Source organism: Ammospiza caudacuta, chromosome 5, assembly GCF_027887145.1.
Source record: "Ammospiza caudacuta isolate bAmmCau1 chromosome 5, bAmmCau1.pri, whole genome shotgun sequence".
NCBI classification, from domain to species: domain Eukaryota; kingdom Metazoa; phylum Chordata; class Aves; order Passeriformes; family Passerellidae; genus Ammospiza; species Ammospiza caudacuta.
In genome coordinates this window covers 65,639,660-65,657,910 of record NC_080597.1, presented here as the reverse complement: position 1 = coordinate 65,657,910, position 18,251 = coordinate 65,639,660, and the positions used below count along the sequence as shown (strand labels likewise).

The 18,251-nt window shown below is 40.1% G+C and overlaps 2 protein-coding genes across 3 annotated transcripts in view; one reads left to right on the top strand and one right to left on the bottom strand.

Moving 5' to 3' along the window:
- The window catches only part of FAM185A (family with sequence similarity 185 member A), a 40,201-nt gene extending 23,103 nt beyond the window's left edge, over positions 1–17,098 (top strand). Inside the window, exons 6-9 of one of the 2 annotated variants that reach the window (XM_058804777.1) lie at positions 1,296–1,391; positions 3,669–3,803; positions 13,312–13,429; positions 14,604–17,098. In XM_058804777.1, coding sequence (XP_058660760.1) covers positions 1,296–1,391; positions 3,669–3,803; positions 13,312–13,427 — 347 coding nt within the window. In that variant the 3' untranslated portion in view covers positions 13,428–13,429; positions 14,604–17,098. Of the gene's footprint in view, positions 1–1,295; positions 1,392–3,668; positions 3,804–13,311 lie in introns of both variants that reach the window. The other variant, XM_058804776.1, reaches the window with a different exon arrangement.
- FBXL13 (F-box and leucine rich repeat protein 13) overlaps positions 16,110–18,251 on the bottom strand; it is a 25,521-nt gene continuing 23,379 nt past the window's right edge. The window contains 3 exon segments of the mRNA XM_058805959.1: positions 16,110–16,289; positions 16,291–16,387; positions 17,097–17,114. Of these exon segments, the coding sequence (XP_058661942.1) occupies positions 16,110–16,289; positions 16,291–16,387; positions 17,097–17,114 (295 nt within the window).

Below are 18,251 nucleotides of genomic sequence, written 5' to 3'. Positions count from 1 at the left end.
GGGATAAAGATTCTTTTCTGTGTTTTTGCTGTTGTAAGCAATGCACTTATCTTTGGCATCTGTGCTTGAAACCTGGGATCAGAAAAGCTCCAGATGAATTTGCTTAGAGCTAAAACTGTATGGCAAGTATAAAAGGTTAATATGGGACATCCTTGTTAGTTAATCAGGTTCATTCTCTCATTAATGCTTTTACTTTTTAAAACTTTTTCATTCAAGTTTTATTTTTTTTAGCTACTTCTAACAGTTTGATTGTTGGGGTTTTTCTCTGCATATTCAGAAACCAGTGTCTATCAGTGTCTCAGGATTTCTTGCAAATAGTTTAATTTCTAGCATTGTCTCTAAAAATACCTCTCAGTAACTGCCTTTTGCTTGTGTACCAAGGTATTTTTTATGCTCCTCTAGATTTTTTTTTTATAATTTCTTTGCAGTTTTTATTAGGTATAAGCTTGTTCAGTAGTTAGAACTCAGTAATTTGAAAGTAATTGAACTCTTTGGGACTTCACTTAATATTGTGGAAGTCTGTGTATTTAAAATTGGAGTACATTGCAAATAAAGACTACTCAAGTATACACTTAAAGCTTCTTAAAGGCTTTCTGTTTGTAAAAATGCTTCTTTGCAAAGTTGTATGATCATAAATTTCTGCTAATAAGGTATAAAAGAAAATTTAGGCCTCTCTAATCCAAGGCACAGAACAAATAATGTTGTTTTCCCGGACATATTAAACAATTGTTGATAACTCAGATGTAGTGAATCAGACCTTACAAATCAGCCTGTGTTCAGTTTTTCTGTGTAACAAGATGTTGCAGTGCGCCCCTGCTTGGTTTCTGCATGGGGTATCTTTCCTGGGTAAAGTTCTCCCTGCACAGGGTCTCAGCAAATGAACTCTTTTGGAAGCTAAAAGAGATATTAGTATTCAAGTTTCATGCTTGATTTTCACACAAAGATAAAGACATTCCTGTGGAAAGATGTGCACTGTTGGGCCCTTGTAATGTAGAATAACTGCAGAGCCACAGCCTGAGGAGCAGTGTGCCCCAGTCCTGGAGTGGGGAGATAGAGTAACAGGTTTCTGAAAAATCCTAAGTGAAGGCTGACAGTCTGTAAATTATTTTGTATGTGTATATTATGTAAATTATTATGTATATTATGTATAATCTGTAAATTATTATGAATATTAATAAATATTATTATTCTCAAACACAAAAGAATTGATAAAAATCAGCTTGAGGTATAAAGAAATATTCTGGAAAATGTTTACTTAAAAAGAGTGATGATACACAAATTCTTTTGTTTTTTAGATTCATCAGATGGAAGTCTAAAAGCTTCTACATATCATGGGACAATAGATGTTTATGTCAGTCAATTAAGAAAAGTGGATCTGAAATCCCAGAAAGGTTAGCAAACTAAATCAAATTTTTTTTCTAGCAGATTTTGATGTAAAAGAAAAGGAGATAAGGGTTTGTTTTGGGTTTTTTTATCTGTCTGTAAAAGATAGTTTCTGATTGTTGGTTATTTCCTTTTTTTTTTTTTTTTTTGGTATCATTATTGGAAGATGTCTATAAATACTTAAAATACAATAAGCTCTATTAGGAACAAGAATACTTAAGATGGATTGAATGTGTTTGTGTTTTTCAATGTTTCTCTTTTTTTTTTGTCTGGCAATATGCCCAGTAGAATTTTGCAAGGCTTACTAGGGTTACAGTGTTCCTTTGCCTTGAGCACAGTTTTCTCCATGATGCTGTATGTGCAGTGATCACTGGCACACACATTTATTTTTTCTTGCCTTCTGATTGAAATGTCCTACTATGAAAATTTGAAGGCAGAAAAGCAAAGATGCGAGAGCCTTACATTGCCATTTTCCTTCTTTTTCTCTCCTGCTTACTCAGTTAAATTCCTCTTCATAGTTAAAAGCTCACACATAAAGTTGAATTAAAATCTGCTTTGCTGAATTCATTCAGTTTTGCCATTCTGAAGATATGATACTGTAAATTACAGAGCCCTGAATGCATCTTGTTAATCCTAGTTTGGAAAAAAAGAAAGAAAACACCAAAAACCCAAAATGCCAACAAACAAAAAAAATCCAAACCAAGCCAAAACACACCACAGCATTTTTATACTTGACTTTAATGTCGTGTCAGACACTTCGGGTGGTTTGGTCCACTTCTGTCTCCTGTGAAACAAAGCCTGTGCCCTGCTAAATCCTAACAGTTACTCAAAATGGGACTCATGGTGTCAATGAATTGAAATAATTAGTGCATCTTTCTGTACAATCTATTTTGGCTTCATTAGTGCAAAGATGTTTATTTTTATATTATTTCTTGGTTACCTTTAGTATCACTTACTTTGCTAAGTTAGTATCTCTTTGAGCTAGAAGAAAAGAGGAATATATTCAATAAAAGCTAATTAATGTTATTTTCAAACTATTTTCTAACATCTCTTCTGGCAGCACAGTTTAGTAAAGGCAAAGTTGAAGCTCTGTTTACCCTGTAAATTCAGAGTAACTGCTGACAGCTGCAGTGTAGAAAATGTCCCACTTGTGCTAAATGAGCTGCATGTGTGCTGGGTTTTGTGAGTCATCACTGAGCAACTCTCCAAAGAGGACCCAAAGATGAAGACCTTTTCCCTTTCCTATTCTAAGGCTTTTGTGTATCCAGCAAAATGCAGGCCTAAATTATACTGGAAGTAATTTGTTCATCAGAGCTGTCACAGGCAAGTGATTCTGCTGTGTGTGAATTGCTCAGCCAGGGTTGCTTTCTGGTACTTCTTTGCTGTTATCCTTACCATGTTCTGCTGAAGCTTCTGGGATGGATGTCAAGAAACTGTTTTATGATTTTCTAAAGTAAATGTTGAAATTGAGCAAAAACTAAGGAACACATAAAAAGGAAGCATATTCTGAATTTCTCATGTTTTTGATCTAATGTGTAGGAGAGAGCTCTCAGACTTTGTGACTGAGTTATTCCAAAGATGACTAATGTGGCCAGGTTGGGGGCCCAGTGTCTGCCTTTGGTCTGATGCATAGATATTTAGGGGCAGCAGAAGTCAGAATTTCTGGTTTTAATCTCAAAGTAGAATTATTCAGGCCACCAAAGCAGCAATTTTGCTACTAGTTTACATTTTAGTGATGCACAGTCTAAACTGGATAGTCAGTTTTGAGACTGCATCTGTTGGAGGTGTGAACAGCTGGCCCTGAGCAGTAAAGCAAAGACAATTGCCAGTGTTCACAGTGAGTGAGCAGCCCCTCATCCTTCCAGAGGAGCAATCCTTTCATCATGTGCCATGCAGTGACTGGGTTATTTGTCAAGTCTGCCCTGTCCTTCCTCTGGAATATGAATATACAACTAGAAGATGAACTTAATGAGATCTATTATATTTGCTTCCCTTGATCATTCCTGTAATAACATCCTCTACCAAACTATTTATTTTCATGTCTGTGAAGGAAATGTTGTAATGCCATTTTCTATATATGACATACTCTGTTTATGATAAATGAAGATACCTTCATTTATCCTTTCAGTGACCACAAACAAGAGGTTACTGTTTCTGAAGACTTTAAAAAAAACCCAACCAAGCACAACCAAATGATGATTTGATTGGAGTTAGTGAAATAATGGAGTATTTCATGCTTTGATCTCAGGGTTAAACTAACTAGCTTGCACTTCATTTTATACCAGGTTCAATTACAGTCAAGGTACCTGCATCTCTCAAAGCCTATTTAGAGCTGTCTGGAAAAAAAGTGGATGTGAGCTCAGAGATCCAGTTAAAAGAAACACAGAGTGCCTCCAAAGATGATCATGTAACACTAAGTGGTAAGGCTTACTAATCTTGGCTTCCAATAAATGTCTGTCTGGCCTAAGTCAAAGGCATCTACATTTCTTTATTAGTTTATTGCCCTTGGCAGCTGCTTGTTTAATCTGCTTCACTTTCAGATGTTTGCTTGTGCTGTTCTACTCCCCATGTTACTGGATGACATTAAAATTTTATTTGGTAAATGGCTTGTGAATGTAATCAACTTCTAAGAAAAGCCTTAGAGCCAAATTCCTCCTTAGTGTTAGTCCAGTGAATTTGTGGGAGATAATTCAGGGCTGAATTTGACCCATTGCTTTGTTGGCTTAGAAACTCACATAGACTTTCCTAAGCAATCTATTGTATTCAAAATATAATAATTTAAAAAATCTGTCTGTTTCTGAGTCAAAGGGGGGGAAATAAAAGGGATAATGGCATATTTATAAATAGTATGTAGTGCAAGATAGGCTGAGAAATGATGGGTGGGAGATGAGAAGAGCAGAAGAAGCTGGAGCTGGAGGAATAGAGACAGAGTACATGGAAAGGTACCTGCAATTACTGGAACCATTCTTATAAGGCAATTAAAATTGAATCTCAGGTCTTGCTGTTTCGTGCTTTAGAAAACAGTTGCACAATTCACTGTCAGGGTGTGTATTTCTCTCCCCCACTCCAGATGCTGCTATCTAGAAGTTAAGGCTGTTGCTTTTACCAATTCCACAGTTTGCTCTAGAGAAAACATTAACTGAGTGTGTCTGAGGGCTCCAGCTCTGTTTGAATGTGTTATGTCAGTGTGACCTGCTGTGACAGCAGATGGGGTAAGGCTTGGAGTTTTAAACCTAAGAAAATAGGCACAAAAGCTCTCTTCCTTCCCCATGTAAGATGGGGATCTCAGAGTCAGGAAAACATTGGAACTGTAATTATATAATTTTAGTATGTAGCCTGCTTATGTATCCCTTCCTGCCTAGGAACAGTAACTAGCCCTTAAATTTAGTACTGGTTATTAAATACAGTTTCTACAAAAACCATAATTAGAGGTTGTCAGGGTAGAAATCTGTGGAAGGACCCCAGGTTCTAGCATGACTTGGTATAATGAATCACCTCAGCAGTAAAACAAGACTTCTCAGTGAATGAGGACCACCAGCCAATCAATCATCTGCTACTTTGGCAACATTAAAGATAAGGATGGTGTTTCAAATATCCCCAGCTGAATGACTTCTCTGTTTTCACAACCCAGTCAGTGTTTGTGTGGGACAATCATCACTGGAGCAGATGCAATTTTTCAACCACTGTTCTGTATGGAAATCATCTTGGCACTTGAGGCCAAAAGCAGAAACTCTGATTAGTTAACTCTCAAATATACAAGTTCCAAAAGCATAGAAATCATCAAGAATTCTGCAGAGGCAACAGCATTAGGCTAATGCTTATCAGTTGTTTAAAGAAGTTACAGCATTACATAAAAAGGGAAATACTTCCTCCTTCTATTTCTCTTTACCTTATGATGTATTCTTTCTGCACTTGTCCCCTCACTATCAACAATTGCTTCTTCCTAAAGGTAATATTTGGTAATTTTATTGTACAAGTAGATTTTCAAATAATTGAAAATCATTTAATACAATTTCTGTATCCTGGGGCATTATTCACTGTTGAAGTTTCAGGTACAAGGTCCATAGCTGTCCTGCTGTTGTGACTGAAGAAATGTAAAATAGAGAGTGAAGAGGGGCTTTGCCAAGTGGTTAAAAACTGTGTCACAAGAGCATGGCAGTTTAGGAGTTTTATGCTTTTGAGTTCAAAGATTAGTTTAAAACCACATGATTTTTCAGAAAATCCAGTTCTCATGTGAATAACACAGGCACTGTGACCTTTTAGGAATCTTTGCTTGCCTCTGGGAATATGTGAATGTGTTAGAGAGAAGGCTGTCCAGGGGGAAGACAGGGCAGAGTTCTGTGACTTGAGTAAACATGCAGATATTCCTGCACTTTGCTGCTCTAGGAAATCCTTCCCTGCTGCTTTAGAGCAGTTCTCATGTGCACCATCAGCCCCAGTTCCACACTGAGGGCAGTCAGTGCACCACAGCCCCACCAGCACATCCATCCAGGCTTTGCCAGCCAGCCAAGGAACAGAGTGGGATTTAGTGAAAGCAGGATGGTGGAAGTCTGCAGTGAGTGCTCCAGAGACAGAGGATGGGAGTGGGAAAATGGGTTTGCTCTTTTAGGAAAAGAAGGGACTTTCCTGCAAAATGGAGACACTTGCTGAGAAAGGGAGGGAACTGGAGAGCAGTGAGGGAGTTTTCATTCTTTGAAGTAATTTGCAAGAGCAAATTACATCTGTTTCCATTGGCGGTCTTGAAAGCAGTATGTATGTTATAATGAAATGTCACAAAAACAGAGTTCGTGCTCAGCACTGGTCCAGCTTCCATCAGTGGAAGTATTTGGCTGCCTTTAGAGTACTTGAGTAATTCCAGTAATTTCTGATTGTAATCATGTCAAGGTGTTCTTTCTTTGCCCTGGCAAGAAGAGAAGCCCTTCCTGCTCAATGTCTGCCTGCTCCCTGTCTCCAGGTGTGCCTGTGTTCTTAAATCTTATGCCTGTGGAGGTAATTAGCTGTAGGTACTACCTGTGGTAAGAGAAAGAATAGGAGGCTAAAAAGTGTCAAATATTTAAGCAGAAAATGAACTTAGAAGACTGTTATGTCAAAGGACTTGAAACATGTTGAAAGTCAAGGTTAAAGTTCATATAATTTTGATTTATATGCTTTTTAGGCCACTTTTCAATAAGTTAAGTTCTAAGTATAAAGGTAGGAGCAATTACCTGTGTAGTCCTGAGAGGAGCAATATTTAAATAATATCAGGAAACAATAGAGTTACACTATTGAAAACAAACAGCATGTTAACATGATTGTTCTGTAAAACTCAAAATAATCCTTTGGCTTTACATGGCATTAGTAGTACTTTGCTGGGATGTGTCCAGTTTTGAGTACTGTGCTTTGAAACTGTAGAGTCTCTCAAGGAGAACATGTGATCAGAGTCCTGAAATCATGATTAACAAGAGAAGACTGAAAAGTTTCATTTTGTCTCAAAAGACAAGACAAAGGGAAGAGAAGAAGAATTTTTCTAGTACATAAGAAGTTGCCACAGAGAAATAAGGAAATCAATTGTTCTGTTGACTGGCAATAGGACTAAAAATTATAACTTGATCTCATGTAAAGGAAACTTAGCTCAATAGCAAGGTAAACTTGATTGTAGCACTTGTCTGGGGGGCAGTAGGACTGTCAGTGCTGCAGGTTGTAAAGACCAGGTGATGTGAGCTTTCTGACTAAATTCAGTGCTTCCTAAGGACAGGCTTTCAGCCCTGGTGTCTGTCTGAGGTTGATGTGACCATCTGCTCCCACCCACCCCACAGTAACAAAGGAAGGTTGTCAGGCATGTGGGTGGATGGGGACTAAATGAAACTCAGACACTGGAAACACTTCAGCCACTTTGGTTGCCAACTTGTGTGTTGACCACTGTGAACTTGATGGAAAAAGTCTTGCAGTCATTCAGAGACTTTATTTGAATCCTTGTAGCAAATGGTGTCAATTTCCAAACCTAATTGTCTGGAAAACAAACCATGTAAATCTCATCTCTGAGTGATGCCAAGGACTCGCCTGACTTTGGATGTTTCTCCATCTTTGCCCCAGTTCTAGTGCCAAGTTCATATTCAGTGGCATCCATTCACCTGATGCCATCTGCTTGGTGCTGAGGAATCTTTTAACTTTGCAGGCAATTCATCTGGTTTGCAGCAGCTCTGAATTTCCATGGTAAATGTCCCATGCCACAGACACATTTTCTGAAAAATCCTTTCCTTAGGATTTTTCCTCCTGAGAAGCTGAGAGGCCTCAGGAACAAAATGCAAACAATGATTATCTGCTGCTGTGGAATGCAACAGGTGCATCTGAGATTGGTCTCATGTGGTTGTTTCTAATTAATGGCCAATCACAGTCAGCTGGCTTGGACTCTGTCCAAGACACAAGCCTTTGTTATTCATTCCTTTTCTATTCTTATCTAGCCTTCTGATGAGATCCTTTCTTCTATTCTTTTAGTATAGTTTTAATATAATATATATCATAAAATAATAAATCAAGCCTTCTAAAACATGGAGTCAGATCCTCCTCTCTTCCCTCATCCTGTGAACACCATCACAGTCCCCCCATGTCCCAGGTGCTCCTCAGGGGCTGTGGATGTTTGTTGTTACTGTGTCTCCCTGTTTTTACCTTCTCAACTGGCAAACCTCTCTGAGTTTTTCTGTCCCTACACAAAGAGCTTATGCTTTGGTTTTCTCCCAAATGGAGACATGCCTGCTCCCAGTTGTTGTCAGCATGACAACAATTGCAGCAGTTAACAGGACTTTTAGGTTTTGGTACTAATCCCATCCTGGCTGCAGCACAAGAGCTTTGCAAAGCCACCTGAAGCAGTGTTCTCTTAGCCATGCCTCTGGTGGCCATGCAGGTAATAGAAATCTCCCATGTTAATTTTTGCCTTCCCTCAGATGTGTATATAAGACATGCAGAGGAAATCCCCCATTGACTCCTCTAACTCCTTTTCCCCTGTGAAAATTTTCACATTGCCTCTACCTTATGGGTTGATTGAGTATCCAATTATTCTTTTAATACTGCAGAACTTCTTAGCTGGCCTTCCTCTTCCTGTGCCTCTGGAGAGTCAGCCTGTCTGTAATTACCAGATTCCTTTGAAAAGATGGACATCGACACTATTGTCCTATCTCAGACTTTTCAGGTTTCTCTTACTTACATGCTTCAGGTCTTTTCATCCTGCCTGGTTCTCCCCATAGGTTGTGGTTAGAAGCACCTTTCTCCTTACAACAATCACTCAGGCATACACTGAATTATTACAGCTTTTTTTTTATTTTTTTTTTACATTTTTTACATTTTTTTTATTTTTATTACACATCTGCCTGATGTTCCCTGCTGGAGCAAAGAGGATCTAGCCAGATGTTTCCTGCCATCAGGAATGATTACTTCTCACTGTTCCCTCAGTGGTCCCTCACACAGTAGTGCTGGGAGAGCTGTGGCCTTCCCTTTAGGATTGCTTTGAGGCCAGGGTGCCAGAGGGGGCTGATTGCATCAGTCTCTTGTACCATGTTCAAAGCTTTATGGATGGATGGGGATAAGAGTGTTCATGATGAGAAATTCTGTATTGCTTACTCCAAGGTAATGTCTGTGTTTTTAGCTGCCTGGAGCTCAAGGGTTGAGTACAAACACAGCTGAAGGGGCAGTGAATAACATGAGACAAGCAACTTGCCTTTAAAAGGGAAATAAGTGAAAGAGCTTGTATTATGTCAGTCTGCTGGAAGTTCAGGTTTTATCTGAAGCTTACCAGCTGCACAAGTGCTCCCACTGTGCAGCTGTCTTGGGTTTGTTGCAGTCAGCATTGCAGTTCAATCCCAGGAGTAACACTATCTGCTGTCATGCCCCCCCTGTTTAGTCTGTTCTCAAGGCACTTCAGAACTTTCCTTCTTAGAAGCAGTTTTTATTGACTCTTGGCCACTAGAATTGAGTGGGAAGAGCTTTGTTTTATAATGTCCCTCTACACACTGCCCTCTGTGAAGCCTTGATCCTTAAGCAATATCTTAAAAAAAATAAACAAAGACCCAGGTTGTATCTGGAAAAGATTACATTCCTTCAAGTCAAATAGAAAGTTCATCCAACTTTTATTAAACACATTAGATGAGATGCTATCCTACAGATTTTTATTGGTTTCAGCTTGCATTCAACTCAAGCTGTTCACAACCTTTTGATATATAGCCCAGTCCTAACACTACCAATGAACAACACTTAAAATATGATCCTCTTCTTGTGTTTTGTGAAATGAAAATAGAGCTCTCAACTTCTCCAGTCTCCAGGAAGGCAAGTAAATAAACAGTCAGTGCTTGACTCTGAAGTTTTGCTAAGGTGTTACTTTCCTTTAAACACCACAACCTTTTGCCTGGGCTTTGAATTGAAAGGTATACACAGCATAATAGTGTATCTGTCTTCTCCTGAACTCCTGCTGCTGTCTTGCCTGGTAGGTTTTGTAATTAATTTCCCCCCCCACCTCATTCTCAGTTCAGGAGGCTGTTTGCTTTTGTGATTTAATCAAGCTAATAAAGTCTTCCTCAAAATCCACTCATGCTCTCATGGTATCCAGAGTACAAGCAGTGAGTACAGTTAAGACCCAAGCAGTCATCAAAAGGTCTCCAGCTAAACCTTGTTGCTTGATTAGTGCCTCATACACAAATTAATTCAAATATAGGAAATAACTTTGAACCTCCTACTAGTAATGGGCTTAATAACCTTAATATTTGCCTCACAGGCAAATTTCCAGGAGTATAAGGAACAAAACTTTTCTACATTCACATAGCAAAACCAAAATGAGAAACAGAGCTCAGACAGAAACTCAGCTTTAAAATGCCTCTTGTAAATTTGTTCTTGTGTTCCCTAAACTCTGCTTTAACTTTCTTGCCAAGGTATAAGCAGTGCATGAAACCAGTTACAGCACTGATTCTGTGCTTCAGTGTTTGTGTCTTGTACAGAAGTACAAGCCATAGTCACAAAAACATGAGAGAGAGGATTTGGGACCAAGCACTCCAATATGCACTTTCTGGAAATATATCTCTGCCATGCATTTATTGTGTTCTCTGTCCCTAGGAGAAAGAGCTGTATTTCAGTGTTCTACAGCTCTGTTAAAGGATCAGCTGAAATTTTCCTTTATACTTCTTTGTTTGTTCAATTTCTTGTCACCTGGAGGCTGTTTCCTTAAAAACCAGACTGATGAAATGTTTCAAGTGCTATCTATGCTTAAAAGATTCTGTTTTAGTTTTTGTTCTGTACTCTCTGATACAATACTATTGAAAATCAGTGTTTCAGGAAAGCTTTGAGGAACTGAACTTCCAAATTTTAATGGATTCCATATACAACACATTTGTCCAACTTGGTGATTCATCACAGATTAAGTCTGCAGTTAGATGATGAGTAGAGGTCTGTGGGTTCTGCTTTACTGTGGGAATGACACTGACACTGAGTGTGCTTGAGACTGCTGCTGTCTGGAGCAATGAGGAGTGCAGAAATTGTATTGAGACATCCCCCTGGAGACACCTGGAGGCATGTTGTACTCTGATAACAAGGGACACTCAAGTGACTGCCATTGCTGGACTCCAGAGAACTCTGTACTTCCAAACCAAACCTCAGCCTGTTGTGAATTGCTGTGGGTTTGGCCCATAAACTCAAATGAATCCCTCTTAGAGCTGCTAAAGCACTGAAATGCTATTGAAAAGTTCTGGCACATGGGCCTGAGTTGTGGAAACCAGTGCAGTGATGTCACTTGGAGTTTTGCCACTGTTTTTGCTGTGGCCAGAATTTAATTTCAGCTGTGTTACAGGTCAGAGCAGAGCATGTTTGCAAAATTGGCTCAGAATCTGCTTTCCTGCCATCCCTCTTGCTATTACAGGCTGAAATTATTCTAAACTTAGAATTCACACAATTAAATGAACACTAAAGTAATAATAAATTATATTTTGTAAAGATAAACAAATGTGAAGGTTGATCTTGTGATAAAGGCACTGATTTGGCACTTTAAAGTTCTCAGTTTAATTCCCAATATGGACACAAATCTTTTGTATAAATTTGGAAGATCACTTTTCTCTCTGGCTCTCAGGTTTTTGATTATAAAATGAGACTGAAGAGTTGAACTCTCTTCTTTGTTAGTGAGCTTTTCAGAGCATGCCTGTGAGTACAGAGTTTATGTGAAACCTGTAAGACAGATACTCAGGGTTGTGGGGGTTTTTTTAGGCCATTATCATAAGGAAACAGTAATACTTGCAAAATGCCTGGGCATCTGGACAGTCAGACCTTACCATGGCTCTTAAAATCTTTGAAATTACTTAGCCAGATCAGTATCTCATGTAGAGCCATGGTTTAACCAGAGCTGGCTGTTGAGCACCAGGCAGCCACTCACTCCCCACAGTGGGATGAGGGAGAAAAGCAAAAGTGAGAAAAGTCATGGTTGGGATAGAGAGATTTTGAGATTAAGACAGTTTGATGGATAAAGCAAAAGCAGTGCACACCAGCCAAGCAAAATGAGGGATTCTTTCACTGCTTCCCAGGGCAGGCAGGTGTTTAGCCATCCCCAGGAAAGCAGGACTGTGTCTCATGTACTGGGTCAGACAAATGCCATCACTCTGAGTGTCCCCTGCTCCTCCTCCTGCCAGCTGTGATACAGAACATGCCACCATACAGTTCAGAATGTCCCTTTGGTCATTTGGGGTCATCTGTCCTGGCTCTGTCCCCTCCCAGCCTCCTCACTGGCAGGGCAGTATTCGAAGAAAAGGCCTTGAAGCTTTGAAAGGGCCACTCAGAAATAACAAATTTTATATATTGTCAACACTGTTTTCAGCAGAAATCTAAACTATGGTTCATCCTAGCTGCTATTAAGAAAAAATAACCCTATCCCAGAGAAGGCCAGTACATGTAGGGTCTGTGTGGCAAGGTTGCTGGGAGGGGCTCTAGGGGTGGCTTCTGTGAGAAGCTGCCAGAAGCTTCCCTTGTGTCCTACAGAGCCAGCACCAGCCTGCTCCAGGATGGACCCACCACTGGCCAGGGCTGGACCCATCAGTGATGATGAATAACACAGTTAAAGAGGAAAAACCCTACAGCAGCTGGAGAAAGGAGTGAAATATGTGAGAGAAACAGCCCTGCTGATGTGGAGGCCAGTGCAGAAGCAGGGGCAGGGCGTGCTCCAGATGCCAGAGCAGAGATTCCCCTGGGACAGCCCCTGGGGTCTGCAGGGGTGCAGAGATCCACCTGCAGCTTGGGGAGGGCTCCATGGCAGAGCAGGGGCAGAGCATCAGGAGCTCTCCTTCTGCAGGGGGAGGAGTGGCAGAGATGATGTGTGACCAGACCAAAACCCCCATTCTCCGTCCCCCTGTGCCTCTGGTGGGGAGGAAGTAGAGAAATCAGCAGTGAAATTAAGCCTGGAGCAAAGGGAGGGGTGAGTGGGATATGTTTTTAAGATCTGGCTTTATTTTTTATTACCCTTCTCTGAGCTGATTTGGAATGAATAAAATTAATTTTTCCCCAAGTCAAGTCTGTTTTCCCTGTGACAGTAACTGCTGATTGAACTCTCTCTGTCCTTATCTTGATCCATGAGCTTCTTGTTACATTTTCTCTGGCCCATTTATTTGAGGAGGAGAGTGGTAGAGTGGCTTTGGTAGGGACCTGACATCCAAGCAGGGTCAACCCACCATAACACATTTCTTAGCTTAGAATAAAAAAGTGCAGTACTATATAATAAAAGCCACTGTTCTATTGTGAAGATGTATTATGGGAAAGTAGATTAATGTTAAGAAAAAATGTATCAAGAAGGAAATGCTTCTGCTAAAAGTACACAAATTCTACCAAATAAAAGTGCTCTAAGTGCTTCCAGGGAGCTTATAAAAAAAAGACAATGTGAAGATGATATGTTTACTGTGTGTCAAATTAAACTAAGACAACTCTCTTTTCCAGGTCACATGAACCAAAGGGATGAAACAGACAAATGGATTAAGGCTGACACACAAAATGGCAAAGTGTATCTTAAAAGCCAAAGCTGGATCCAGTCTGTCAAGCTGAAGAGTTCTTAAAGGTGAAATAGGCCAAAGAAATTAAATCAAGAAACTACAAAGGAACATTTTTGTAAAATTATGAAAAGTTTTGGATGAATATTCTTAATATAAAAGAGAAACTATTAAAAATGAGAGAATTTTAACCCAAGATTTGCCTGTGACAGTGCTGGTGCTAAACAGTCTGGTTTACTTTTAGTGCCTTTTAGGAACAGGATGATCTTACATATTCAGAATTAATATAATTTGACCCACTTACCATAGCAGTTTAAAAGCTGATAGCTTTCAAACAGAAGTTTGGAGTTGTTTTTTAAAAATGTAAAAAAGCATTTTCAACACTTCCAAGATGCCATGCTTTGCAAGCTCTGTTGTACTTTTAAATTAAATGTCTCAATACTGTGGGAATTCTGCTGGTTTATGCAAAATGCAGAGAATTTTCTTCAACCAAATTGTGTCATGGATAGGAAAAAATCACTTTCAGTGTGGTTCTTATGTGGTCTTCTCATTTGGTGTTTGAACCCTGAGCAGTTTCTGCCTAGCTGATGGGTATTCTCTGTGTAAAAATACTTCTGTGAAATGGCAGAACTTGCTCTGTGTCATCCTGAACCTCTGGTTTGTGGAGAGAAAGAAGAGCTCCAACTCTGTCTACCACTGCTCACCTGCAAAGAAAAGCTTTTAAGATAAATAAAAGTACCATGGATCTGGCTGATTTGAAGGAGGAGCACTCCTCCAACTGGACTTAGGGGAGAGTCCACCTGAGCATTCCCCTAAGGAGAAGCTGCCCTAGGAGGGAAGTGTTCCCTTGTGACTGAGAGCTGGAATCTGTGTTTGCTCTGTCTGCAGTGACTGAGAGCTCTCTCCTGCAGAGCTCCTGGGAGGCAGAGAGGGAGGTGAGGGGAGCTGTGAACCTGCACAAGGACAGGTCTGATTTGGTGGAGGGTTCTGTGTTACTGTAAAATGAGCACACAGCAAAGTAAATGGGGGTTTTAAAAGCCTTTCCATGCATCTCTGTGGCACCTTATAAAAGCAGTAGTGAAATCTGTGTTTTAGCTGAAATGTCAGAATCCCTGCCAGCTCAGGGGATGGTGAGGATCAGGAGAGAATTCAGAGTGCCAGCTCAGGCTTTAGGTTTTGTACATATGTGTATGTTCTTTAAGGCATAATGGTACATTATGAAATTAACTTCTTTTGCCACAGGATTCCCCAGGAGATATAATTGCCCCTGGCTAATGGACTTCAAGACTCAAGGGCAGCATACCTACTGTAATTCAGGGAGGTTAAAAACTCCACTTCCTGTTTATTGTTGTGTGTACTGCTTGTTGGGATGAGATGGGCACTAATGCATATGACAAATTATATGTATTTTTAATATAAACAGTAATATATAAAACATTTCTAATGGTATTACTAAAGACATTACAATATTACTAGATATGAGTTATTATTATACTTTTTAAAGTTACAAAATTAATAAATTAAATGGTTTTTGATAGCCAGAAAAATATTTGAAACTAATGTTTTCTATGCCCCGCTGCAGCCAAAGTGAAAAAAGCACCTCAAAATTCACACCACATGAAAACAGTCTAGTAGGTATTTCACAAGATTGAATCCATTTAATGGTCCCATTATTCACCTGAAATACAAAGCCTGTCAGCCTCTGAGATTAAGGTTGTGGTTTTTGAGACTGCTGCATCAGCAATTTAAGGGAGAACATAGTAAGAAAACATTTTATTTGTTCCATGTTCAAAAGAAAGCAAACTCGGACTTTGAATTCATTAATTTTCTAAATCCAGCAAGAATTAAACATCAGACTTGTTAGTTACTTGCTTAAAGAAGTTTAAATCAGCCAGCAGAAAAATTGTGCTACTACTAAAGCTACTGATTATATTCATTCCAAGCTAAAACATGTTGAGACCAGCTAGAATGTTAATAAAAAGGTCAAGAATGAGCTGAAGGAGGACAAACCCTTGCTTATGAGTTTCCCCAAAGGCATTGAACAATGTCTTGTTCTGCTCTAATGAGGTGAAACTGTATTTATCTCTAGACAAGGGAAGATTAGTAGGTTATCAGCAATTAGAGTTTGAATGGCAAATCCCTTGTGAGCCCATATATCTTTTTTTATCCATTTGATGAGAAGACATTCTTGTAAGTGGAGCAAATTTATACTCCAACACTTTTTTAATCTGTGCTCCCTTTAATTTGGTTCTCCTGCTCTCTCAGGTGCCAGCCAGCCTACAGCTCAGACCTGCAGACACAAACATGAGGTTGTTTAGAGAGCTGGACTCAGCCCAAGAGGCTTTTATGAGAATGAGGGCTGTGGGTGCACAAGTGACTGTTGAGAAGTGCAGAACGGTGCTTAAATGCATGGGTGTAGTTGTGTATTAACGAATCTGCAGCCAGTGCCTACTCACTGCTCTCCACTCCTCAAGAAGGCTGTACTTGATGGGTACCAACCACATCAAGTGTGGAGTTCTCTGGGGAGTCAGAGTGTTTATGTCCTGGAGAGGACCTTCATGGCAAACAAATCCTCCAACACATGCAGATTTATTCCTTGCTTACTCTGCACGGAACTACAAAAACTTTCATTATTGAAAGACGAAGACAGCTTGAATCAACATCTGAGAGTTAGCAGTGCTTCTGAGTGCAGCTGTCTTGCTTGAAGGCATTCATACTCCTGTGAGAAAGATTTGCTATGCTTCCTTACTAATGCAACAAATGGCCTTTTATTAAAGTGTGATTAGTTTTAAGAAAAAATAACACAGTGGTCTTTTCATGCTCTAGAGAAAAACCCTTGAACTGTAGAGATGCTGCACAATTTCTTCTTATTTCATTTTGAAGAATTTGTTTTTTCAGGCTCTGATCTGCATGTTTTGGTGAAGGTGATTATGTTACCATCCCAGTCATATCTGAGCCAGGAAGGATGGTCAGCATCATTATGTTCCTGTTTCTCCAGTTCAGCTGTGTATTTCAAAGTAGCTTGTCTGCAACAAAAGTTTAATAATGACAAAATTTTTCAGAGGTTGTTTTTACAAAGAACACTAAAATCGGTTTAATGAGGAAAAGTTCCTTGCTTTAGCTAAAACTATCAATATTATAAGGGTGTTGAGGAAAGTAAACCAGAAGATAATTGGTTAGGTCATAGAGTCACAGAATGAATTATGTTGGAAGAGGTCTCTGGAGAGTATTTTAACCTGATGTTGCTTTAAGTGTATCCAACTATTCCAGGTGAGTCATGGCTTTACCAGATGAGTTCTGAATATCTTTAGGGATGAAGGTTGCACAGTCTCTGGAATCCTCTTCAAGAGTTTGGCCAGCTTCCTGGTTAAAAAATTAAAGTTTCCTTGTAATCAGAATGTAATCAGAATTTTCCATATGCCATTTGTCCTATCAGTGCACCTTTGACTCTGCTCTGGCTCTGTCTTCTCTTCTCTGTGCTCTGATGAGAGTTAGAGACAGCAATAAGGTCTCCTCCATCTCAAATCTTCTCCTGGGATGTAGCAAAGCAATTCTCTGAAGGTTTCTCACAGGTTACATGCTCCAGCACTTCAGTGGTCTTGATGGGTTCATCCACACTTGCTCTAGTGTGTCAGCATCTACCTGAACACAGATCTGAGAGGGTGATGCCACTGGAATAATAACACACTTTGGAAGAAAATATAAAACCAAACAAGACAAATAAAGCAGCTACACCTGAAGATATTAAAGCATCTCCAAGCTGTTTTCTCATGGCTCTATAGGAAGGCTGTAGTAACTGTGCAGGTCCCTCTGTTTTTCTTTTTGAACCAGTGTCTGTGGCACCTCCAAGTATTTTACCCTTTTCTCATTCACCTTCTGCTTGATTTTGGGCAGCCTCTCTACTGTAGGTATCTTCTGTCACCCACCTCTTTTAACAGGTATTGTTTTGGAAATGGAATTGAGTACACAACAGGCAGTGCCACAGGAGCCTGGTGGTTACCTGCATTTACTGGCTCTGGACCTGCCCCAAGGCTGTTTTGTTTTGCAGCTTCTGTGAAAGCTGAACCAGAAGAGAGTTGTCTGTGATGCCCAAACCTACCCATGACCACTCAGATCCCCCTCAGCATTTTGTGGTCACTGCTCTTTTGCAGAACTAGAGCACAAAACTAATAAAACTAGATCAAAATTTGAGAAAATCAGGCCTCCTGAGTGAGACACTCAAAAGAAGAGCACCTCTCCCTTCTTTTTTGGCAGTGTCAATCCAGCAGTCTTCAGTACCTTCCCAAGCTGAAGAAACAGAACCCACCACTTGCAGTGCTGTAATGTCGCTTTCTTTCCATGCCTTGTGTGAGCTGGCTGCCAGCCTGGTCCTGCTGAGCAGAGCACCCTCCTGCCCAGCCTCCCCCTGTGCTGAATATTCCAGAGCTCCTGGGGAAGAGCCAACTCTGCAGCTCCCATCCTCTCCAGGAGATTCAGCCTGAGCTGGAGTGTCACAGCCACAGCAAGGCAGTCTTTCTCCCTGCTGGCCAATTCCTAGGCTCTGGAAAAATATAACATACAGCATCCAGACAACACTGGAAAAAAATCCAAATTGAAGTGCTCTGTGATCTGTCAGTAATGCTGCTACAGTGTTTTTGTGTTTGGTTCCCAAAGTGGAAATGCTGGAGGTGGTTACAAGGGGCAGATGTGCCCAGCTGTGATGCCTGCACCACTACAGCAGGAAAGGGAAGTGGGCAGGAGTGGAAAAGGGACAGAATTCGTGAAGCAAGAAGGGTTTGTTTGCAACCACTGCAGGATATTTTTTTTATAAGATGTCCAACACTGACACACTCTATGAACCACATGAACACAAGGCTGCATCTGTTTTTATATTAGGGAGGCCTGTGCCAT